Source organism: Heptranchias perlo, chromosome 7 (genome assembly GCF_035084215.1).
Source record: "Heptranchias perlo isolate sHepPer1 chromosome 7, sHepPer1.hap1, whole genome shotgun sequence".
In the NCBI taxonomy this organism is placed as follows: Eukaryota; Metazoa; Chordata; class Chondrichthyes; order Hexanchiformes; family Hexanchidae; genus Heptranchias; species Heptranchias perlo.
Genome location: NC_090331.1, coordinates 53,583,924 through 53,609,657, shown reverse-complemented (window position 1 = coordinate 53,609,657; position 25,734 = coordinate 53,583,924). Strand labels below are relative to the sequence as shown.

The 25,734-nt window shown below is 42.2% G+C and overlaps 1 protein-coding gene across 3 annotated transcripts in view; it reads left to right on the top strand.

Annotated features, from left to right (window-relative positions):
- The window catches only part of gpr155a (G protein-coupled receptor 155a), a 103,611-nt gene that overhangs the window by 53,082 nt on the left and 24,795 nt on the right, over window positions 1–25,734 (top strand). For all 3 annotated transcript variants that reach the window (XM_067987575.1, XM_067987576.1, XM_067987577.1), the window contains 5 exons: window positions 4,699–4,782; window positions 9,624–9,744; window positions 10,394–10,472; window positions 14,221–14,314; window positions 24,259–24,466. In XM_067987575.1, coding sequence (XP_067843676.1) covers window positions 4,699–4,782; window positions 9,624–9,744; window positions 10,394–10,472; window positions 14,221–14,314; window positions 24,259–24,466 — 586 coding nt within the window. The remainder of the gene's footprint in view (window positions 1–4,698; window positions 4,783–9,623; window positions 9,745–10,393; window positions 10,473–14,220; window positions 14,315–24,258; window positions 24,467–25,734) is intronic.

Here is a 25,734-nt window from a genome sequence, read left to right as displayed (position 1 = left end):
AGTAGGTTTGTCGAACATGATTTCCCTTTCATAAATCCATGTTGACTTTATCTAATCCCATTGTTATTTTCTAAGTGTCCTGTTATCACATCCTTTATAATAGACTCTAGCATTTCCCTACTACTGATGTTAGGCTAACCGGTCTGTAGTTCCCTGTTTTCTCTCTCCCTCCTTTTTTAAATAGTGGGGTTACATTTGCCACCCTCCAATCTGCAGGAACTGTTCCATAATCTATAGAATTTTGGAAGATGACAACCAATGCATCCACTATTTCCATGGCTACCTCTTTGAGCACTCTGGGATGCAGATTATCAGGCCCGGGGGACTTATCGGCTTTCAGTCCCATTAATTTCTCCAGCACTTTTTTTACTAATACTAATTTCCTTTAATTCCTCCTTCTCACTAGTCCCTTGGTTCCCTAGCATTTCTGGGAAGTTATTTGTGTCCTCTTCTGTGAAGACAGAACCAAAGTATTTGTTTAATTGCCCTACCATTTCCTTGTTCCCCATTATAAATTCTCCCGTTTCTGACTGTGAGGGACCTACATTTGTCTTAACTAATCTTTTTCTTTTTACATACTTGTAGAAGCTTTTACAATCCACTTTTATGTTCCTTGCAAGTTTACTCTCATCCTCTATTTTTCCCCTCTTAATTAATCTCTTGGTCCTTTTTTGCTGAATTCTAAACTGCTCTCAATCCTCAGGCTTGCTACTTTTTCTGGCAATATTATATGACTCCTCTTTGGATCTAATACTATCCTTAATTTCTTTTGTTAGTCATGGTTGGGCCGCCTTTCCTTTTTGTGTTTTTGCGCCAGAAAGGAATGTATAATTGTTGCAATTCATGCATTTGTTCCTTAAACATTAGCCATTGTCTATCCACCGTAATGTCTTTTAATGAAGCTTCCCAATCTATCCTGGCCAACTCACTCCTCATACCTTCGTAGTTTCCTCTGTTTAGATTTAGGACCCTAGTTTCGGATTGAACTACTTCACTTTCCATCTTAATGAAGAATTCTATCATGTTATGCTTACTCTTCCCTAAAGGACCCCGCACAACAAGATTATTAATTAACCCCTTCTCATTGCACAATACCCAATCTAGGATAGCCTGTTCCCTGGTTGGCTCCTTAACATACTGGTCTAAAAAAACATTTCGTACACACTCCAGGAATTCATCCTCCACAGAATTGGTGCTAAGTTTTGTATAATTGAAAACTCAGTAATTCACTGAAAATTATTCTTTTTGATAATGATGCTTCCAAACTCCAGCAGCCCCACTGGAGTACTGTCAAACTCCAGGACTCACCACCCTAGTCCTGGCAAAAGCCAGGATCGTTCCCCCGCCAGTGCTATCAAAGCCCAGGTCTGCTGCTTGATACTAATTGAATGGGCCTGCCCCCAAGTGCAGCTAAATCCCACTCCTAAACAGCAGACATCTACCTCCAATTGCTAAATACTAGATATTCACTTCCAGTTGGTGCATGTTGCATACCATCTTCCTGTGTATTCTCAGCTTTAAAAATGGTAAGGAGTAAAAATTAAATACATAGCTAAAGGAATGCATATAAAATATTAAGCTCACTTGTGCAGATTTTAAAGAATAATGGACAGATTTGTGATTGAATCACAAAGCACCAGTTTAAAAATCCCAGAATCCAATTTAATAATAGAATTTAACTTAATCATTCACTGTCAATCAGTGGTCCTACGTGACACAAACATCCCTGTTATAAAAGTGATCTACTAGTAATATTTTTTAAAAATTCCATCTGCATGCACTTCACATCAACCTCACCATTATAAATTCCTTTATCCATATTTATAGTGGAAACTGCCTATGTAACTTGCCATGTTATAATTACACCCTCCTGCCAGTAGAGCTGCCACAGTGCCACCACTAGCAGCAGAGTATAATTACGAGACAAGTTTATATTTACAGTTTTCATAATGTGGATAGTGGAAATATAAAAATAAGGGCAGAATGTATGACTTTAAAATGGAAACTAAATTACTTCTGCACACCCTGGTCCAACTATCCCCCACAGTTTAACTTTGCTTCACCTGAAGACCATACAGTCTTGACTCTGTGCAGCACCACAGGCGATTGACTATACTAGTACCAACATAGAAGGTTTGTTTTCCATTAATTTCAGCTGAAAATGGAGGAAGTGGAATTTTTTTAAAAAAATGAAATGAGTAACCTGGAGTCGCTACTTCCAATTTATATTGAAATATATCAAATATCCTGTATGGTGGCACATGAATTGTACAAAAATTAAAATCGGGGATCATTGCAGAACATATACTTCCGGTTTGTTTCAACTTATTGTATGGGCTGTGTGGTTTATATTGTAACCATATGCTGTCTTTTTACCTCTGGGTGTGAATATAGTCCAGGATATTGAAGGGTTATTTCTGTGGGCTCTGAGCATTCAGCATTGAATGGGTTTCGGCAGTTTCTGTCCTGCTGTGGACACATGTCCACCCCATAAAATTGCATAAATTTATAAGTTACTGTCTCATCCAAAAGGCGTCTCATCCAAAGGACGGCACCTCCAACAGTGCATCACTCCCTCAGTACTGCACTGAAGCGTTATCCTAAATTATGTGCAAGTGTCTGGAGTGGGGCTTGACCTCCCACAGCCTTCTGACTCGGAGTTGAGAGCTCTACCACTGAACCAAATCTGATGGGTGAACCTAAATTTACAGTTGACATTTATAACATAAATTCATAAAGGTTAATCATTTTGACATAAAATACTTATGCCAACTCATAAATCTATCTCCACTGTGTTCTGTATTCCTGGAAATATCTTCTGTATGAGATCTATGCTTGGCTAGGCAGCCTCAGCCTCAATTTATACCCGATTCCAGGCCTACCCTGGTACCCCAGGTCATTCCCCGCTGCCACAACTCTTTCCCTACAGCCACTCCAACTCTTTTTCTACCATCCTGACACCTCCCCTGCAAACACTGACTAGATCAGCTCCAATTTGTTTGTCATAATTGTTTATATTTTACAGGCCCTATAAGAGTGCATTTTAGTGCTCAGTCACTTGAAGGAGCAAGCCTAGCATGTCAGTGACCGACACCAGAGTCCTTCACTGAAACAAAGTAAATGCACAAGTACAACTTGAATCCCAGCTGTGCAAATATTGCATTTAAAAATTTATTTGCATCTTCCCACTCCTTCTCTGTGGCCCCCAATCCTTCCCCACCTACTTGCATGTGACTCCAATATTCACTCTCCCCCAATATTAATTGCATATGATTCTGGTGCCTATTCTGTTTCTCCTAATAAGCATCTACACAGCTCCATTCCCAATTTGTCCCCTGATGCTTCTTAAAGATGATGCAGTAGTGTTTGGATGCTGGAGAAAAAATAGAAAATTCACTAAAATACTTATCACTACATATAAATTATAATGTATAGCAATTATATAAAGTACTGGATACAAATTATTTATTTTTTCATATACTACTCTCAATTTTTAAGATTGCCTTTAATCATGAAGCTCTAAAGATGTATAAAAATGTTTTATCTACAATTTCTTCTAGCTTTTCAAATAATTAAGTTAATTTTAATTTGCTTGGCATTTATTTACTTTTTAACATACTTCTACTTAATTCCAGACAGTACCAAAATACACCAATTACACTCTGATTCTCAAGATGTGGTTATTTACCATAATTACACCCTGTGCCCTAAAGAGATGAGCCAGGTTACTCAGAGCACATGCTCAGCAACAGAATAATGCGTTCTGCAATATATTCCATAATTTTTCTGATCGTCATGAAACTTCTATTATCCAACTTACCGTGACCACCACCATGGGAGATCCACTGTGACGTGGGTATTATGTAATAAAACTCTTATGACTGGTGCATCTGTCACATCTCAAAGTGTCATAATTGTCATATTTGAAGCTGTCACACATGCAAACTCTATGTCACACACTTGATTACCTCAAATTTCATACATATAAAACAGCAACAAATCACAACTGAACATTTAGGGAATCTAATGATGAATACCATTGTTAAAAATATAATAAAAAAAGGAAAATGAGTTGTTATTTGCTGGTTTCTTCTGACCTTGATAACCTGGCCTCTCCCCAAGCAAATTCCAAGCTGGAGCATCAGGAGGGCAGTAAGCTATCCTTTTCTGCTCAGTCTCAGTTTGTTTTAAGCCAATGTCCCTGAGCAACAGTAAGTAGCTTCTAATTAGCCTCAGGATGTGCCTATTTACAATACTTCACCATAAGGAGCAGTTGAGTAGCTGGATTATCAGATTTCTGCTCTAGTCCAGTTATGCTTAGTGGTCTCAAAGGGTTAGGCCAGTTTAAAAACAGCTCTAATTTAGCAGCAGATGGCTTTCCACAGGCGCAGTGCCTTTGCAGGTATTAGCAAAAGAACAATGAAAATGTAAACAGTCCCATACTAACTACTTAGTAATTCATTCAGTGTTACTTGATGTAGCAGTTCTGTCATTATAAAGCAACATATCCTTCCACTTACCATGAGCAACACCACAAGAGATTGCTATTATTTATAAATTAGTTAATATTATCAGTCAAAGAAAAAATGCTTTAACTGTAATTTTAAGGATACCTTTTTTAAAAACTCAAATGTTCAGCAATTGCAATTTTTAGTTGAATCCATTGAGATATGTTCACAACTTTGTTCTCTCTTACAGGTTTGGTCTGTGGCTGTTTTGCTTCTGAGCAAGAAATTTAAGCAGTTGCCTCATTTATTCTCTGTTAACTTGCTGCTTGCACAGGTAAGGGTCTTGAATTATTTGTTATTAGGGCCAGTTTTTGTGGCATGACCTTTATTTAGAAATAATTTGGCTGTTGCGCATTGCACATTTTCTGCAGATACTGCAACCTAGAAGAAAAGAAAGAAAGTTCATCAAATATGAAATATTCCCTTATAACATGGAATGAAGTAAAACCAGATATTACTGCAGTTCAAAAAAATTTACAGAAGACAGGGTAAAACCAGCCGTCATGAACTGTGGGTGTGTGGGCTGAGTGTATTTTAAGGATGTAATGTATCTTGTGGTTAAGATGATGCGAAAATACTCCAACTTCATTCTGGCCATTTTATTTCTGAACCATTTGGTGCACTAATGAATAGGTTTTCAAACTGGACCCTGTGGGGCTCTAGAGGGTCACAAGATTATCAGATTTCTGATCTCAGGCCACACTTCAATGGAGTAAATTTCATCTTCACCGCCTGGGCGATAATCTGGCAGAACGTAGGACCCGCACGATTTTCACTGCATTGATTTCACCAGGAAAATGACCATGAAAGCTTCCAAATTGTAGTAAATCCCATCTGGCTCATTAATATCCCACTACCCCTACCCAGTATGGCCTACATAATGGTTCTAGTCCCATAGTATGTGATTGACTCTTGATGTCCTCAGTGCAGCTAGAGTTGGGCTATAAATACTGCCTTTCCATAGTTGCCACATCCCAAGAACAAATTTTTAAAAAACATGTAAAATTGGTTGCGCAAGTGTAAGAATAATTACTCTTGTCATTTGCATTGCATCCCACAATGTTATAATTGTGCAGATATATAATTTGTACCCCCAACTAATTTTTTATCAATTCTTGGGATATGGGCGTCGCTGGCAAGGCCGGCATTTATTGCCCATTCTTAATTGCCCTTCAGAAGGTTGGTGGTGAGCCGCCCTCTTGAACCACTGCAGTCCGTGTGGTGAAGATACTCCCAGAGTGCCGTTAGGTAAGAAGTTCCAGGATTTTGACCCACCGACAATGAGGATCAGCGATATGTGTCCAAGCCAGGATGGTGTGTCACTTGGAGGTGATAGTGTCCCATGCACCTGCTGTTCGTGTCTTTCTAAGTGGTGGAGGTCATGGGTTTGGGAGGTGTTGCAACAACTCACCAAGCAACATCAGGCTGTAAAACCTAAATGTAGGTGTGACCTATAATATTTGTGCAATAAAATTATTTATGGGGTCTCTGATAATTAATAAGGGTTACATACCTAAATCGGTGGCAAACTTTGTCTATTCTCTCCTTCCTGAAGGTGATAAATCGTGGCAGGGCGGCGTTATGTAATAGAAATTGCTGACTGGTGTTGTTATGGCAACATTGTTCCAGCCGCATGCACTAATTTTAGTAGAAAACACCTTACATACACTCACATACTAAGGTAAATGTACTTCACGTGTATTTACTTAACAAACATCTACCATCATACAGTAATCAAGGGAGCAACGCACTCAATGATTCAAAAAACATTCTCCTACTCTCCAATAACCTGCACACTGTCTTACCATTTTACCAACAAATGCACAAAAAGGTTAAAGTACATATGCATAAACTGTGAATATGACATGCCCAGCAACATTGTCTATTACTCATGTTTTATTTAGTAATCTGAAATGCAATTAGCCACATCTGGATTCCCAATTATCCATATATGGCTAGTGGCTAATGTATTGGATAACACTGTAGATCACACGATAGATACAGACAAGGAACACCATTTGATTCATCTTAGATCATTCATCCAGAAAGAATGTACACTTGCCCCATAACAGCATCCAACTGTTTCTTAAATGATTCATGGAGTTTTGCCTCCAGTAACCTATCCAGAAATTCTTTCCTTTTGTTAATCATTCATGTGAAGAGTTGATAGACAGGAAACCGAGTTAGGGTAAATGGGTGTTACTCAGATTGGAGACGGGTTGGAAGTGCTGTACCCAGCGATCAGGGCTGGCTCCAATTTTGTTCTCAACATGTATAGATGTCAACTACCAAAATGAATGTCAAAATGCTATTTTTAAAAATTCATTTTTGGGATATGGGCGTTGCTGTTAAGGCCGGCATTTATTGCCCATTCCTATTTGCCCTTGAGAAGGTGGTGGTTGTGGGCCTTTTTAAACTGTTGCAGTCTATGTGGTGAAGGTTCTCCCACAATGCTGTTGGGTAGAGAGTTCCAGGATTTTGACTCAGCGACGATGAAGGAGCGGTGATATATGTCTAAATCGGGATGGTGGGTGACTTGGATGGTGTGCCTATGCACCCGCTACCCTTGTCCTTCTAGGTGGTGGTGGAGGTTGCAGGTTTGGGAGGTGTTGCTGAAGAAACCGTGGCGACTTGTTGTAGTGTATCCTGCAGATAGTACACACCGCAGCTATGGTAAGCTGATGGAGGGAGTGGATGTCTAAACTTGTGGATGGGATTGTGGATTACTTTGTCCTGGATGGTGTTGAGCTTCTTGAGTATTGTTGCAGCTACTTCCATCCAAAGCAAGTGGAGAGTATTCCATCACACTCCTGACTTATGCCTTGTAGGTGGTGAAGAGGCTTTGGGGAGTCAGAAAGTGAGTCACTCGCCACAGAATACCCAGCCTCTGACCTGCTCCAATAGCCATAGCATTTATATGGCTGGTCCAGTTGAGTTTCTGGTCAATGGTGATCCACAGTACGTTGATGGGGGGATTCGGTGATGGTAATGCCGTTGAATGTCAGGGGGAGGTGGTTAGGCTCTCTCTTGTTGGAGATGGCCATTGCCTGGCATGTGTGTGGCGTATATGTTACTTGCCACTTATCAGCCCAAGCCTGGATGTTGTCCAGGTTTTGCTGCGTGCGGGCACAGACTGCTTCATTATCTGAGGAATTGTGAATAGAGATGAGCACTACATTCATTAGCAAACAGCCCCACTTCTGACCTTATGACGAAAGGAAGGTCATTGATGAAGCACCTGAAGATAGTTGGGCCGAGGATGCTGTTCTGAGGAACTCCTGCAGCAATGTTCTGGAGCTGCAATGATTGGCCTTCAACAGCTACAACTGTCTTCCTTTGTGCCAGGTATGACCAGCTACTGGAGAGTTTTCCCCGTGATTCCCATTGACTTCAGTTTTACTTGGGCTCTTTGGTGCTGCACTCAATCGAATGCTGCCTTAATGTCAAGGGCAGTCAGTCATCTCAACTCTGGAATTCAGCTCTTATGTCCGTGTTTCGATGAGGTTTGGAGCCGAGGGGTCTGAACGGAACCCAAACTGAGCATCTGTGAGCAGGTTATTGACGAATAAATGCCGCTTGATAGCACTGTTGATGACTCCTTCCATTGCTTTGCTGATGATTGAGAGTAGGCTGATAAGAGCGGTAATTGGCCGGGTTGGATATATCCTGGTTTGTGTGGACAGGGTATACCTGGGCAATTTTCCACATTATCAGGTAGATGCTAGTGTTGTAGTTATACTGGAACAGCTTTGCTAGAGGCACGGCTAATTCTGGAGCGCAGGTCTTTAGCACTACAGCCGGGATGTTGTCAGGACCTATTATCCACCACCATTCATGACTGGATGAGGCTGTGCTACCGAGTCACCCTTGGTGATGGGCATTGAAGTCCTGCACCCAGAGTATATTTTGTACCCTTGCTACTGTCGGTGCTTCCTCCAAGTGGTTTTCAACAGGAAGGAGCACTGATTCATCAGCTGAGGACGGGCGGTAGATAGTAATCAGCAGGAGGTTTCCTTACCTATGTTTGACCTGAAGCCATGAAACTTCATGGTGTCCAGACTTGACATTGACATCTCCCACGGCCACTCTCTCCTGACTGTATACCACTGTGCCACCACCTCTGGTGGGTCTGTCCTGTCGGTGGGACAGGACATGCCCTGGGATGATGAAGGAGGCGTCTGGGGCGTTGGCTGATGGGTATAATTCTGTGAGTATGACCATGACATACATTGAGGTCAGCTGATTTCTTAAAATCTTGGAAGTTATTTGACCCCCAAATGGACATTAGTGGTAAGGGCTCAATAAACTGCTTTATTTCTTGTACTATCTGTAATGAAACAATCAATATTTCTGACATTTTATATTAATTGCTGTATGTTCAAATATACATTATATAATCTTTAAAAACTATATTAAGGCTGGGAATAGAGAGAATGGAAAACCAGCTTGTTGCATCACTCAAAGAAAAAAAAGCAAAATATTGTGACAACATTGAAGCATAGCCTAGATGCAGGAAGCTAAATTTGAGTTCTAATTGGGGAAAGAGAGAACAAAAAAAACAATTCAACAATTAATGCAACATCATTGTACTGCAGTGTTCTTGCTCTAAGCATATTTTTTCAAGTACCATGTTAACCCATTTGCGTGGCTAAATCCTATTCACATACCACAAACTGGCCACGTTATTTGTACTAAAGGACTAAATGGTTGGATGCAATACTGCGAACAACTTTTAGTAAACTAAAAATGAAGGCTTCCTTTTTATAGCGCATGCCATGACTCAAAATATTTGGTGACATTGACCTTCGTTTGCCTTGCAATTGGTGACCAAAAATGCTGGGAGTTAATGTAAGCATTTATGATTAATCAGCTCATGAAAATTGGAGTGTAGCAATTATATGATTGAGACAATTGTCTGTTTATGCTGCAACTGAAGGAAATTAAATGGTGTATTTGCTGTGTTCAGGCTGAACTGGAGCTACAAGAGAAATTTAGTAGTTGACTTTGTAGAAGACAAAGGACAATTCTGAATCTTATTCTCACAATAAAATGAATATTAATTCTTTTGTCAATTGAAAATCCATTTACATTGTTACTTTTAAAATTGTTTTCCAGTGTATGGTCTGTATGGGAATGATCATGTGGTATGTTATCACCAAGCAAAATAGTCGTCTTGGTCAAGTTCTGGTATTCATTGTGCTATATAGTTCTTTGTATAGTACATATGTATGGACAGGTAAGGTGACTAGAATTCGGATAATTTAAAAAGGCTGATTCTGCCCATTCATTTTGCCTTTCTCATTTGTATACAATAATTCCTAGCACTTTTATTTTACCAACTTCGATTTTTCTCATTTAGTGTCCCTCACTCTCTCATTCTCATTGTTTTCCCTCTTTCTTTCTCTTTTTATTTTTCTTCCTCTTTTTTAATGCTCCCTCTTTCTCTCGCTAACTCTTACTATTTTCTCCTTTCACCCTTCTCACTCTTCTTTCCCGGCTCTCCGGCCCCGCCGCCCGGGTCTCCCTCTCAACGTTTCTTTTTGCTTTCTACCTTGCTCAATTTTCCTTTTCTCACTTTCTCTCTTATTCAGTTACTTTTTTTTCTCGCTAATATTTTCTTTTTCTCTGTCTCTCTCGCTCTCTTCTTCCTCTCCCCTCCCCTGCACCATATAGTTGAATGAGAATCTGACTGTGTATGTTGGTGCTTCACCAGCAAGTTGTCTGAGTTGCAGCATCATAGAAATTTAAAATACTATTGCAGATAAAAAAAAACAAATTAATTTATCACTTTTAATATTAGGAAACTCATCTGATCATTTGTTTCATTAATTGGCACTCAGAGCTCAGCATGATTTAAAATGTTGCCAACCAATTTCTTTTAATAGGTCTCATAGCACTGTCATTACTTCTGTTGGAGAAAAATGTATCCAAGCAAAGAGGATTCTTCATTATTGCTGGATGGGGGTGAGCAAACTTAGACTCTTTCATTTTTAATCTTTTCTCTGTGCTACAAAAGATTTTTTGGAATAGGAAGTTATTTTGCATTTGTGTATACTTGTCCCTGGCTGCAGTAAATGCTATCAAAACATTACCAAAAATTGATGATTGACATTTGTCATTGCACACTGCCACGTTTCACGGGGTTTTTTTCACCACGATTTGGAAAGATTTGTGTTTTAAAGCATAGTGTATTGATGCAAGTCTTTTTTAAAAAAGGCTATGAGACGATGGGTAACAAAGATATTAATGAACTAGCTTTGATAATGTTTCCCTATGGATTGTAAATAATCAATTTGTAAACCTGTCTCAGCAATCCAAAACACTTGCAGCATTATATTGGAAGTTCTTTGATCACTTTCTTGCTGTGGACAGAGTAAGATAAAACACATACAGAGACACAGGTAGTTAGGCAGGTTTTTAAAGAGAAGAGAAAGTTTCAAAGGCATTAGCTAAGACTAAGAGGTTCGAAATTCTGGAGAACAGTTCGAAGTCGTCTAGTTTAAGTCAACAACAAACTGATGTGGGAAAGAGTGATGTGCTCTTTTTTTTATTCGTTCATGGGATGTGGGCGTCGGCAAGGCCAGCATTTATTGCCCATCCCTAATTGCCCTCGAGAGGTTGGTGGTGAACCACCTTCTTGAACCGTTGCAGTCCATGTGATGAAGGTTCTCCCACAGTGCTGTTAGGGAATTCCAGGATTTTGACCCAGTGATGATGAAGAAATGGCGATATATTTCCAAGTATTATTATTTTGTATTATAAGATAAATTATACATGATTTGAATTAATTAAGACTGATCATAACTACTGTTCTGCATGTTAACCTTACTATGAAATACAGCAGCTTATCAATTCTCACCAGGCCTTGTCTTACCCAGTGTTTTCTCAGTCCACCTATGGAAAGATTGGAGAGGCACATGAGGACACATATGAAAAACACAATTATCTGCTTCAGTTCACATGGGGGTACTATTGTTATGCTATTGTACAAGTAGATTATGGGCAGGATGAATCAACTCCCATAAAACTCCAGATTGCTTATGGGAGCAACTGATGCCACTGAACCTGAGTAGGTATCTTTTTTTTTGATTCGTTCATGGGATGTAGGCGTCGCTGGAGAGGCCATCCTTAATTGCCCTTGAGAAGGTGGTGGTGAGCTGCCTTCTTGAACCACTGCAGTCCATGTAGTGAAGGTTCTCCCACAGTGCTGTTAGGAAGGGAGTTCCAGGATTTTGACCCAGTGACAATGAAGGAACGGCGATATATTTCCAACTCGGGATGGTGTGTGACTTGGAGGGGAATGTACAGATGGTGTTGTTCCCATGTGCCTGTTGCTCTTGTCCTTCTAGGTGGTAGAGGTCGTGGGTTTGGGAGGTGCTGTCGAAAAAGCCTTGGCGAGTTGCTGCAGTGCATCCTGTGGATGATATACACTGTAGCCACAGTGCGCCGGTGGTGAAGGGAGTGAATGCTTAGGGTGGTGGATGGGGTGCCAATCAAGCGGGCTGCTTTGTCCTGGATGGTGTCGAGCTTCTTGAGTGTTGTTGGAGCTGCACTCATCCAGGCAAGTGGAGAGTATTCCATCACACTCCTGAATTGTGCCTTGTAGATGGTGGGAAGGCTTTGGGGAACCAGGAGGTGAGTCACTCGCCGCAGAATACCCAGCCTCCGACCTGCTGTTGTAGCCACAGTGTTTATATGGCTGGTCCAGTTAAGTTTCTGGTCAATGGTGACCCCCAAGATGTTGATGGTGGGGGATTCGGCGATAGTAATGCCATTGAATGTCAAGGGGAGGTGGTTGGACTCTCTCTTGTTGGAGATGGTCATTGTCTGGCGCGAATGTTACTTGCCACTTATCAGCCCAAGCTTGGATGTTGTCCAGGTCGTGCTGCATGCGGGCTCGGACTGCCTCATTATCTGAGGGGTTGCGAATGGAACTGAACACTGTGCAATCTTCAGCGAACATCCCCATTTCTGACCTTATGATGGAGGGAAGGTCATTGATGATGCAGCTGAAGATGGTTGGGCCTAGGACACTGCCCTGAGGAAATCCTGCAGCAATGTCCTGGGGCTGAGATGATTGACCTCCAACAACCACTACCATCTTCCTTTGTGCTAGGTATGACTCCAGCCACTGGAGAGTTTTCCCCCTGATTCCCATTGACTTCAATTTTACTAGCGCTCCTTGGTGCCATACTCGGTCAAATGCTGCCTCGATGTCAAGGGCAGTCACTCTCACCTCACCTCTGGAATTCAGCTCTTTTATCCATGTTTGGACCAAGGCTGTAATGAGATCTGGAGCCGAGTGCTCCTGGCGGAACCCAAACTGAGCATCGGTGAGCAGGTTATTGGTGAGTAAGTGCCACTTGATAGCACTGTTGACGACACATTCCATCACTTTGCTGATGATTGAGTGTAGACTGATGGGGCGGTAATTGACCAGATTGGATTTGTCCTGCTTTTTGTGGACAGGACATACCTGGGCAATTTTCCACATTGTCGGATAGATGCCAGTGTTGTAGCTGTACTGGAACAGTTTGGCTAGAGGTGCGGCTAGTTCTGGAGCGCACGTCTTCAGCACTCCAGCCGGGATGTTGTCGGGGCCCATAGCCTTTGCTGTATCCAGTGCACTCAGCCGTTTCTTGATATCACGTGGAGTGAATCAAATTGGCTGAAGACTGGCTTCTGTGATGGTGGGGATATCGGGAGGAGGCCGAGATGGATCATCCACTCGGCACTTCTGGCTGAAGATGGTTGCAAACGGTTCAGCCTTGTCTTTTGCACTCACGTGCTGGACTCCGCCATCATTGAGGATGAGGTTGTTTACAGAGCCTCCTCCTCCTGTTAGTTGTTTAATTGTCCACCACCATTCACGACTGGATGTGACAGGACTGCAGAGCTTTGATCTGATCAGTTGGTTGTGGAATCGCTTAGCTCTGTCTATAGCATTTTGCTTCCGCTGTTTAGCATGCATGTAGTCCTGAGTTGTAGCTTCACCAGATTGGCACCTCATTTTTAGGTACGCCTGGTGCTGCTCCTGGCATGCTTTTCTACACTCCTCATTGAACCAGGGTTGATCCCCTGGCTTGTTGGTAATGGTAGAGTGAGGAATATGCCGGGCCATGAGGTTGCAGATTGTGCTGGAATACAATTCTGCTGCTGCTGATGGCCCACAGCACCTCATGGATGCCCAGTTTTGAGCTGTTAGATCTGTTCTGAATCTATCCCATTTAGCATGGTGGTAGTGCCACGCAACACATTGGATGGTATCCTCAGTGCGAAGATGGGACTTCGTCTCCACGAGGACTGTGCGGTGGTCACTCCTACCAATACTGTCGTGGACAGATGCATTTGCGACAGGTAAAGCAGGCCTGAATTTGTAACACAGACGTTGTTTTATTTCACACATTAAAACATGCTGTCACAGCAGTGTTTGCATGTCAACCAAGGACATCCCTCTTGAAACATATGTGGTCCAAAACCTTGATGTCAGTACAGGAAGTCTGTTTAAAGATTGATTGTAGTCATTTTCCTGCCCATGAACTTTGTCAGTAAGACCAGTTGCACTCGTATGGATTTTAGTGAATGTATTTCACAATTATCATCTCAGCTGATATCACTTTTTAATTTATTTCGCAGTGTATTATTGTGACCCATGCACCATATATAATTGTGCCATTATTGCACCAATTAATAGATATATTTTTTTTATTAGAATACCTGCATTCATTGTGGGAATACTGTTGATTACTGGACACCCAAATACACAAATATCGGGAGATTCAGCATTCTTTTATGGAAATACTCAGGTAAGAATTAAATGGCAATCTCTGAATCACCCTCAAAGTATATACAGTAGCTAAAATTGCTATAAGCTCTTATATATGCAAGTATTGCCAGCATGGAATTCCAATCTACAGAAATCCACATTTTTCTCCAACTGTTGTACTAGAATAATTCAAAACAGTATCACACTTGTCATTGACTTGCAAGTTTGAAAAAAGATGTAAGTGATTCACTGTTTTGATATACTTTATTTTGAAATGTTTGAAATTTGAAGGTCTATTACTGTTGGGGTCAAGATAGAACATACTTCCAAGATTTAATGTATAAATTGTCAAAAAAAACCTGAAAAATCACACAAAACTGTTGAACTTCAATAGTCATGGCATACGTTGAAGTAATCCTTCAGATACATAGAATTACATAGAATTTGCAGCACAGAAACAGGCCATTCGGATGGTTGTTATGCTCCACCCGAGCCTCCTCCCAACCTATTTATTTCATCTCATCCTATCAACATAAGGTGAGATATTGACTTGAAGAACTAAATACTTCTCAGATTTCTCTTTGAAGGATAACCCAAGCTGGGAAAAATCACTGCTGGCTGAATATTGCTGCTTCCTCTCCCAGTAATTTTTTTCTAATGCAAAGTACCTACAGAACAGCATCAAGGTCAGTCCAAAGAACTGGCACCAATTAAAATCCAATGGAGCAGCTCCATGGCACACAACTTGAGCACTGAAATGGCTTAGGAAAGGAGCAGAGACAGAAAGTAATGGGTCTCCAGCAAGCTGCTGGTATGCTACTAAAACAAGAAAATCATAGAATAGATAGTTTCTTGGGTTTTCTTTATAAAAAATGGGAGAGGTAGACCTCATAGAATCATAGAATTGTTGCAGCACAGAAGGAGGCCATTCTGTGCCGGCTCTTTGTAAGAACAATCCAGTTAGCCCTATTCCCCTGCTCTTTCCTTATAGCCCTGCAAATTTTTTCTCTTCAAATATTTATCCAATTCGTTTTTGAAAACCGCGATTGAAGCTCCATCCACCACCCTTTCAGGCAGCGCATTCCAGATAATAACCACTCACTGCATTAAAAAATTTTTCCTCACGTCACCTTTGGTTCTTTTGCCAATCACCTTAAATCTGTGTCCTCTGGCTTGCGACCCTTCCGCCAATGGGAGCAATTTCTCTTTATTAACTTTATCTAAACCCGTCATGTTTTTAAGCATTTCTAGACCTGAAAATACTAACCTCTTTATCCCCCCCCCCCCACTCCATTTTTGTGTTGATCACATCACCAAATTGAATACAGATGTCTTTATGATTTCCCCAGTAGTTTTGTGGGTATAAAGACAACTTGGCTTCCAAGGTCAATCCTTGGTCAGTGCTGAATTAGCTGATCTTGGTCAGGGTAGCATAAGTGGACCTTTATCTAAGCCTCAGTGCTGTGGAAAGACAGAAGAGAACAATGTCTTTGTGAAATTGCCAATAAAAGAGTAATTATATTGTAATTTCCTGTGTTCGGGCAAAGTACTTCTATTAGAATATTAATCAGATTTTTGAAGGATACATCTGCAATTGTAGTATTTGCTAAAAATTGGGCAGATGGGTGGATTTTAGGATGTGTAATCTCCTCTGTTAATTAATGTTAACAAAACTGTTAATGTAAGTATAAAGCAGCATAGTCCCAGGTTTTATGTCAATACATGACTCATTGTGGAAATGCAGGATATTCTTTATTGTAGTTGAATGGGCTGAAGAAGTTCCATCTCAGCTTTCTTGTCCTAGCTGAAATTTGGAGGGAATAACTTTTCAATCAGTCTGGCTAATTGAGAAGAGGCACTGTAAATGTCCATGTTGTTCCTATTAAGTTTTTATAACTCTTGTGTAGAGCCATTCATGTAATGAAACATCCCAAGGCAATTCACAGAAGGTGATGGGGTGGGTGGAGGTAATCCACAGTGAGCAGGAACTGAGAGCAGAAAGTAAGGGGAGAAGAATTGAGATCTGACCGAATAGATGGGTTTTGAAGAGGCTTTTGGAGGTGTAAAGAAATGTGGAGGGGTTTCGGAAGAGAATTTCTGAATGCAAGGCCACGATGGTTCAAGGATCTGTCACTGATGGTGGATTGAAGGGGGGTTGCAAAGAAGTCCACACTAAGGAGTGGATTGTACAATCTGGAACAGTGGGGCTGCAGGAGATTACAGAGGTAAAGTGGGATGATGCCAGAAGGGAATTTATAAACAAGACACTGATTTTTCATTTAATGTGATGGGGAATGAGGAGCCAGTGGTGGTCGGCAAGAACAGGGGTCATGGCGATGCTAGCAGCAAAGTTCTGGATGAGTTGGAAATTGTGTAGGGTGCAGCTCAGAAGGCTGGCTAGGAGAGTATTGGAAAAGTTAAGTCTGGAGCTGACAAAGGCAAGGATGTGGATGTCAACAGCGGTGGGGTAAAGTAAGGAAAAGAGGCACAATTGGAAAAACTGGTCCGAGCCTTTGCTATCTCCTTTCTGACTTTGTTCAACAGCCTAGAGTATACCATCAGAGTTTGAGTCCTGCTAATCTGTTCAGAACCAAAAGCTTTTCTACAGTTATTTCTAATCCATGTTCTTCTCTCGTAAACCTACATTTACATTTCTACCATCATTTGTAAAAATTGGCACAAATATTTAATATTTCTGCCATACTGTCATCCTTCACAACTGTATTCCGACCTTCATCCACGTCCTATTCTCCCCCATTATTCTTTTAATTTTATTGTGCTTACGTAAAAGCGCTTACTATTTCCTTTTATATCAGCTGCCTTTTTCATATTCCTATTTAGCCTTCTAATCTTTTTCACATCTCAAATATACTTTTTGTATTCCATATGATTATCTTTAGTCTTGTTAGCATTAGTTTTATTCTGTGTATCTCTTTTGAGCCTTATTTTAGTTTTAACCCTTTTTTCTCTGAATTCTGTGTTATGATGCACAACTTTTTTGCGTTCGGGGAAGTTAGCTATTTTATACTCTACCCATCTCATCTTTGAAGACTCCTCACTGCTGATCCATTGATCTGTTTGCTAACATTTCTGCCTACTTTTTATTCATTCATTCATGGGATGTGGGCGTCGCTGGCATGGCCAGCATTTATTGCCCATCCCTAATTGCCCTTGAGAAGGTGGTGGTGAGCCGACTTCTTGAACCACTGCAGTCTGTGTGGTGAAGGTTCTCCCACAGTGCTGTTAGGTAGGGAATTCCAGGATTTTGACCCAGCGACGATGAAGGAACGATGATATATTTCCAAGTCGGGATGGTGTGTGACTTGGAGGGGAACGTACAGGTGGTGGTGTTCCCATGTGCCTGCTGCCCCTGACCTTCTAGGTGGTAGAGGTCGCGGGTTTGGGAGGTGCTATCGAAGAAGCCTTGGCGAGTTGCTGCAGTGCATCCTGTAGACGTTACACACTGCAGCCACGGTGCGCCGGTGGTGAAGGGAGTGAATGTTTAGGGTGGTGAATGGGGTGCCAATCAAGCGGGCTGCTTTGTCCTGGATGGTGTCGAGCTTCTTGAGTGTTGTTGGAGCTGCACTCATCCAGGCAAGTGGAGAGTATTCCATCACACTCCTGACTTGTGCCTTGTAGATGGTGGAAAGGCTTTGGGGAGTCAGGAGGTGAGTCACTCACCGCAGAATACCCACAGTATTTATATGGCTGGTCCAGTTAAGTTTCTGATCAATGGTGACACCCAGGATGTTGATGGTGGGAGATTCAGCAATGGTAATGCCATTGAATGTCAATAGGAGGTGGTTAGACTCTCTCTCTTGTTGGAGATGGTCATTGCCTGGCACTTGTCTGGCACGAATGTAACTTGCAACTTATCAGCCCAAGCCTGAATGTTGTCCAGGTTTTGCTGCACGTGGGCACGGACTGCTTCATTATCTGAGGGATTGTGAATGGAACTGAACACTGTGCAATCATCAGCGAACATCCCCAATTCTGATCTTATGGAGGGAAGGTCATTGTTGAAGCAGCTGAAGATGGTTGGGCCTAGGACACTGCCCTGAGGAAGTCCTGTAGCAATGTCCTGGGGCTGAGATGATTGGCCTCCAACAACCACTACCATCTTCCTTTGTGCTAGGTATGACTCCAGCCACTGGAGAGTTTTCCCCCTGATTCCCATTGTCTTCAATTTTACTAGGGCTCCTTGATGCCACACCCAGTCAAATGCTGCCTTGATGTCAAGAGCAGTCACTCACCTCACCTCCGGAATTCAGCTCTTTTGTCCATGTTTGGACCAAGGCTGTAATGAGGTCTGGAGCCGAGTGGTCCTGGTGGAACCCAAACTGAGCATCGGTGAGCAGGTTATTGGTGAGTAAGTGCCGCTTGAAAGCACTGAACGATACCTTCCGTCACTTTGCTGATGATTGAGAGTAGACTGATGGGGCGGTAATTGGCCGGATTGGATTTGTCCTGCTTTTTGTGGACAGGACATACCTGGGCAATTTTCCACATTGTCTGATAGATGCCAGTGTTGTAGCTGTACTGGAACAGCTTGGCTAGAGGCGCGGCCAGTTCTGGAGCACAAGTCTTCAGCACTACAGCCAGGATGTTGTCGGGGCCCATAGTCTTTGCTGCATCCAGTGCACTCAGCCGATTCTTGATATCATGTGGAGTGAATCGAATTGGCTGAAGACTGGCTTCTGTGATGGTGGGGATATCGGGAGGAGGCCGAGATGGATCATCCACTCGGCACTTCTGGCTGAATAAGGTTGTAAACGCTTCAGTCTTGTCTTTTGCACTCACGTGCTGGACTCTGCCATCATTGAGGATGGGGATGTTCATGGAGCCTCCTCCTCCCATTAGTTGTTTAATTGTCCACCACCATTCACGACTGGACCTGATCTTTTCTTATCTCACTGAACTTGGCCTTTTCCAGTCCAGCACCCTTTGACTCTTGTCTGTTTTCACACTGAATCTAACTAAGTTGTGGTCACAATTTCCCTGTTGTTAGTTATTTGTCCCACTTACTTTCCAGGATTAAATCAAGCAATTATTCCTGTTGGACTAGAAAAATACTGATCTAGGAAGTAGTCTTAGATTCTTTCTAAAATGCATTCCCGATTTTAGCCACATGTATTACCTTTATTCCGAACAATCATGGGTTAGTTAAAAATCACAATTTTTGGAGATATTTTGCCACATGAAGCTGCAACAGTACAAGGAGAAAGCCCACCACCTCCTTAGGGCAACCAGGGATGAGCAATAAATGTGGCCATGCCAGCGTTGTCCACATCCTGCGAACAAATATTTTTTTAAAAACTCAGCATTATTGCCTCACATATCTTTCTGATCTATGTAATCCCCCCTTTCTCATCTCCACAGTTTGGTGGCTGTAATGCCACCAAGAATTGTACTATTCCCCTCTCTTTTGCTTAACTCTATAAACATGGATTCTGTTTTAACTCAACTCCCTTGAACATCCTTACATTCTACGGTTGTGATAGAATCGTTTATGAATACTGCTATCCTAAACCCTATCCCCCTCTGTCTCTCCTGAAAATTTTATAATCGGGAAATTCCCGGGCCTTCTGCTTCACGCCACGTGAGATAGGCGAGAAGGCCCGGAACAGCAGGATCGCTGCACCCCCGCCGGCCCGCGATCTCCGACGGTCACCCCCCCCCCCCCCCCCCCCCGCCGGCCCGCGATCTCCGACGGTCCCCCCCGCTGGCCCGCGATCTCCGCCGGTAGCCCCCCCCCCCCCCCCCCGATGGCCCGCAATCTCCAACGGCCCCCCGCCGGGCCTGTGATCTCCGCCAGCCCACCCCTTCTTGGAGAGTTGGGACACTTCATTATCATATTTAAATTAGGTTCCCACAGTGCAATTTGGAGTCTGATTTAACTCAAACAGCTGCCGGCCAGGTTTCCCAGGGCTCGGGAAACCTTCGGCCTCCCTTGTGCCGATCGCAGCCTCTCCTTGCTGCCGCGATTGACGACCCCCCCCCCCACCACCATCAAGCTCCGATATCTCCCTTTCAACCGATTGCCGGGCTCTCGCACCACCAAGCTCCGATTCCTCCCTCCTGATTGCCAACGGTCCCCGGCTACAGCCTCCTGCCACTGTTTTTCTCGCCCAGCAGCCGGCCAGACTGTCAATCTACTGGCTGCCAGGCAGGGAACGGAAGAAGAAAATGATTTTAACATCATTAAACTGTTAATATCGGTAGGACCTCCGTGTCCCTGGGTTCCCTCAAATCTCCCCGCCTCCCTGTAAATATCGGGGCCGTTGTTTCAGTAAATTTCCTGTGCTATAGCAATGGGTAAATCACTTTCAAATTTAGGCTGCAGTGGGCATGGGGTAAGTGTCAGAAACTGCACTTCAATGATCTAATGGTATCCGATTATTTTTAATAATTAGAATTTGTGTTTGTTAAATCATGGCTCCCCTTCCAGGTGAGTTACTTTTCTAGACTGAGCACCAAGAACTCTCAACTACTCATTGCTAATATTTGAGGGAGGGGACGTTGCTTGTAATTAACACCAAGCAAGGCAATGCTATGTTTCAGTGCTTGGCCAAAAATAGCTTGGCTGAGCACCAATCAGGAACTTGTGTATATGTTTTTACGTAAAGGTTAGTTTGTCTTATATACGCTATAATAGTGTTGTTACATTTTTGGGTCTTCACTTTTATAGGCTTTTGTCGTGTTCAGCTGCAAAGACCACTCCCATAAATGAGTCATCACTCCCTATGAACCAGAGTTTGCCTTTATCTACCCATTATCTGGTAATGTCACGAGCCACAGCCCAAGAGAAAACCCTTGTTGCTTTATTTAGCTTACTGATATGTCACAAGCTCTCTCGTGATCTCCTAGGCATCCTGCAGTGTTGAATAAACATTCTCTCAGAATATGGCTTAGGCTGTAAACTGTGGAACGGGTTTATTATTAACAAATAAGCAAAGATAATACAGTAGATTACAATAGCTTATAGAACATATCTTTCCTCCTCAAACATAGAAATCAGTCAACAGAGATGACACTTTGCTACTGCTCCTAATAACACAGGACATGAGATAGCACCTCTTAACAATAATATGTAAGGTTCTTTGCTTAATCCCCCATGGAGCCACCCACCTTTCTGTTAAAGCCTCAGAAGTGGTGAATTGGGTCTATGCTGCCAATCATACAGGGTACTTATAGACATCTTATAGAATATATCTGCAGTTTCACCTGACTGTAAAACCCCTAAAAGCTGTAAGACATTTGTTGTGCCAAATGGTTCCCAATTGAAGTAAATCTAAATGAGTTTTGGAAACAAAATGTATTTGCAGGGGAAGAATGACGTGTCTGTTGCATTGAGTGTAAAAGCCAGTGGCTTGTGAATTTTAACCCAAATACCAAATTTTATAAACCTTATTAAAAATCTTGGGGGTGAAATTCAACTTAGGTGGGGGTGCAAGACGGGCAGTAGCGGAAAGCGGGCAGTGTGTATAACGGGCAGCCAATCCACTACCACCCATTTTGCACCCCCACCGAAGTTGACTTTTAACCTCCCCCTTATGTCTGCGTGCACATCCGGTCTACAAAGTGTTACTTTCAATTATCAAAACTTTTTGTCACACTTTTATGTCGACTTTAAATTCCATTATAAATTCATATGTCCATATTTGTACTGAAAGCCACCTACGGAAACTTGTCACAATGTGTAATTGTACTCTGACCACTGGGTGATGTTGCGACCCAATTTCAGAACTGTTTGTCCAGCTCTGATTTCGCTTTGCTTCTTTTTAAACTGATGTTTCTCTCATAAGTTTGCATTAAAGTTTGAATTTTCGTGGGGTTTTTTTTGGTTTCAGTTTTATTGATGTTTTATTTATTTTCCCCTGCTCCCTTTAGGTATTACAATAACAATTTTGCTCCCCACCTGCATTCTGCACACTTTGCTGCAGGCCTCCTGCAGCCCTTGCACGGTCAATTGGCTGCAGGTCTGTTAGCTACCATCACTGCTCCCTGAGTTGGCCGTTTTCTACAGCTACTTCTCCCTATCTGTTGCTTTTGCGTCTTCTGTTGTTTCACGTGCTCCCTGCCTGTGGTATTTCTTACTGCTACTGCTTCATTCCATCTCTTGGTTCTCAACCTATTCTGTGGCCATTCATCACTGTCGGCCCTAGGCCCCTCCCCCTTCCAAAGAATGTTCTTAGCACCACTGGCTGGGGCAACAAAGCTCCACCATTCTGAAGGCCTGATTAGAGATCACAACCAGTTGATGCAGTTCAAGTCATGTTCCTAAAATTAACTTACATGACTCTTGTAGCCTTTCACAGAGCCAACCACACCATCCTCCTCCAACACCTCTCCTCTATTGCCCACCTCAGTGAGACTGCCCTTGCTTGGTTCTACTCTTGCCTATCCGATCGTAGCCAGAGCATCTCCAGCAATTGCTTCTCTTCCTGGCCCCGCACCGTTACCTACGATGTTCTCCAAGGATCCATCTTTGGCCCCCTCATCTTCCTCATCTACATGCTACCCCTTGGTGACATCATCTGCACACTTTCACATGTACACTGATGACAGCCATCTCCACCTCTCCAATGCTTCACTCTACCCCTCCATTGTCAGACTGCTTGTCCAACATCCAGTTTTCTATGAATCACAATTTCCTCCAATTAAACATTGGGAAGACTGAAGCCACTGTTTTCCACCCCGCTACAAACTCCATATCCTACCTTCTCTGAACACCCCATTCCTCCGACTGTGGCTTCTTCTTCAACACCCCGTCCTTTCACCCTAGCATTGTTAGGTGTGCCCTAAGCAGCCCAGGCCCCACACTCTGGAATTCCTTCACTAAACCTCTCCCTGTCTCCCCTTCCCTCCTTCTTTAAGACGCTCTGTAAAACCCACCTCTTTGACTAAGCTTTTGGTCACCCCTCTTAATATCTCCTCTTTCGCTCGATATGTTTTTTGATTATTCCTCTTTGAAGCACTTTGAAACATTTTTCTATATTAAAGGTGCTCAATAAATGCAAGTTTGTTGTTCTTATTTACAATTTACATCAATGACTTGGACTCAAACTCAGTGCAAATTGGAAATTTGCAGATGATACCAAACTAGGAGGCAGTGCAATGGGAGAATGCAGCTCAGAAATTCCAAAATGAGTTGAACAAAATATGTAAGTGAGCAGAACAATAGCAGATGAAACCTAACGTGGACAAGCATAAAGTACTGCACCATCAAAAAGACCACCTACTTCCACCTTCTCCTCTGCTGCAGCCATCTGCTGCTGAAACCCTCATGCATGCCTTTGTCGCTTTCAGACTCCTGTATTCCACAACTTTCCCATTCTCCATCTTTTGTAAACTTCAGCTCATTCAAGACTCGGCTGTTTATATTGTATCCCACTTGATCATCAACCCTGTCCTTGCTAACCTACTTTGGCTCCTGGTCCCCCAATGCCTCAAACTTAAAATTGTCATCCTTCATGGCCTTGCCTCTTCCTAGAGAGTTAGAATCTCCTAACTCTCTAGTTAATCTCCTAACTAGAGAGTTAGGAGATACCTATCTCTCTAATCTCCTCCAGCCCTACAATTCCTCCTCCTTTCCCCGAACACACTCTTCCTCTGACTCTGGCTTCTTGTGCTGCGATAATATCTCTGGAGGGATAGCAATAATTTGCAACAAATTACTTATTGATGAGATATATTGGTTTTGAATCATCAGCTAGGGCTTCCTATGCAGAATAAGGTAGGTCATACAAAGTTTAGTGTGGTAGGACTAAAATGCTGTAATGAAAGTAATTGCCTTTGGGCTTGCACAGTAGGTATTAAAATATAATGACTCACTTGTGATTAGAATTGTGACCAAAAGTCTGTCTGTCACGCATATTGGGCTGTATTCTGTAATTCTATTGATCTGACCCTCAAATTCACATCGGTCGAAGGGCTATGGTGTGTGTGATTTTGTTTTCTCCTTCATGTGTTTGTCATTTACAGGTTATTAGCACTGCAGTGGTGCTGTCGTGTAGCATTGTTCTTGCGGGCTCGTCACTGATGTTACTGAGTCGGAACAGGCAGGATAACGCTTACCAAATACTACAACGCAACTCTATTTCCAACAGTACTAGTGAGGAAGCTAGACTGAAAGAAATCCAAATAGCCACTAACAATGTAACTTCTAGTACAGAATTTTCAACTGGAGAAGGTGAAGATCTTTTTTGTTCACATATATAGCATAGTATGAGAGATCTGGGATTTATTACCTGTTTCCTGCTTAAAAATTATATACTTTTTAAAAGATGTAAAAATGGTCTGGGTTGTTGCCTTTTCTCCCACCCTCGTCTTGTTCTCCACAGTGTGCTTCCATTTAGTTTTTTTATTTAAATTGGTGTCATAGCTGTGCAATGCTGAATTCTATGATTGGACTTCAAACCACCAAAACAGGCAGATTGGATGAGCATTCCAGAGATATTTATTTAGCATATGCAGACTCAGCATACAATTCCAGCCATCTTAGAGCGTTGTCATCATCAGAATGCAAAGCACGTAGGCCACCAGATAGTTTGGTTAGTCGGCATGATTTAACAACATGGGATATGGTCTGTATTTGTCCGCAAGCACATTTGACAATGTCACAAAGGCCCCATAGGTGAATATTAGAGGCGCACTGTCCAGTTCGAAAACGGTTGAAAAGCATTCTACTACAATACAGCCAGTTGAATCCTAGTTGAGAGTCTATAGGGTTGGGGATGATATGATTTATAGGAACATCTGCTGTCCACTCTACGCACCAGTGAGTTTGTAAGGAAAAGTCAAAGGAATCAGGAAAGGTTGACCATATTAGGTGTCTCAAAGAAAGCCGCACTGTTGGTGGATAGAACAAATCAGAGTGAATTGGCAACATGATTTTGTCACAAAGTCTATTCACAGAGACTTTGCTACTGCATCTGAATGACAAAGGTGAGCTACTGGGCTGTTGCTTTTATTCATCTTGTTAGCAATGTTTTTGCTTTCCTGTCCTTTTGGGATATTTTTGATCAGTTGTAGCAGAATTTTAACTCTTACACCTGATCATACAGTTTCTATTTCACTGAAATTATCCACTGTAACACTTGGACTGCTGTATAAGGAGAGGCCTGGTGGGAAATGGTCATCCTAGGAAGGGGAGAAGGGAGAGTAGAAGAGGAGCAATGATGCATATTGAAGTCATTTAAAGCTACAGATAGAACACACTTCAGAAAATAAAGTATTAAACTTTTATTCTTTCAAACTTGAAAGCAAGCAGGGACTGTTCACAATTAACTAATGAAGGACTTCCCTCCTGCCCCGCCCATACCCATTCACACTCTGTAGAGGTTCTCCATGTTGCTGCTATTGCAGGCACCATAATTTTAAAATAATTTTATGGCAGTCTTTTTCCTAATTTCTTGTTTGTAATTTTTATGCTGCTTGTCTATGGATGCTATATGAGAA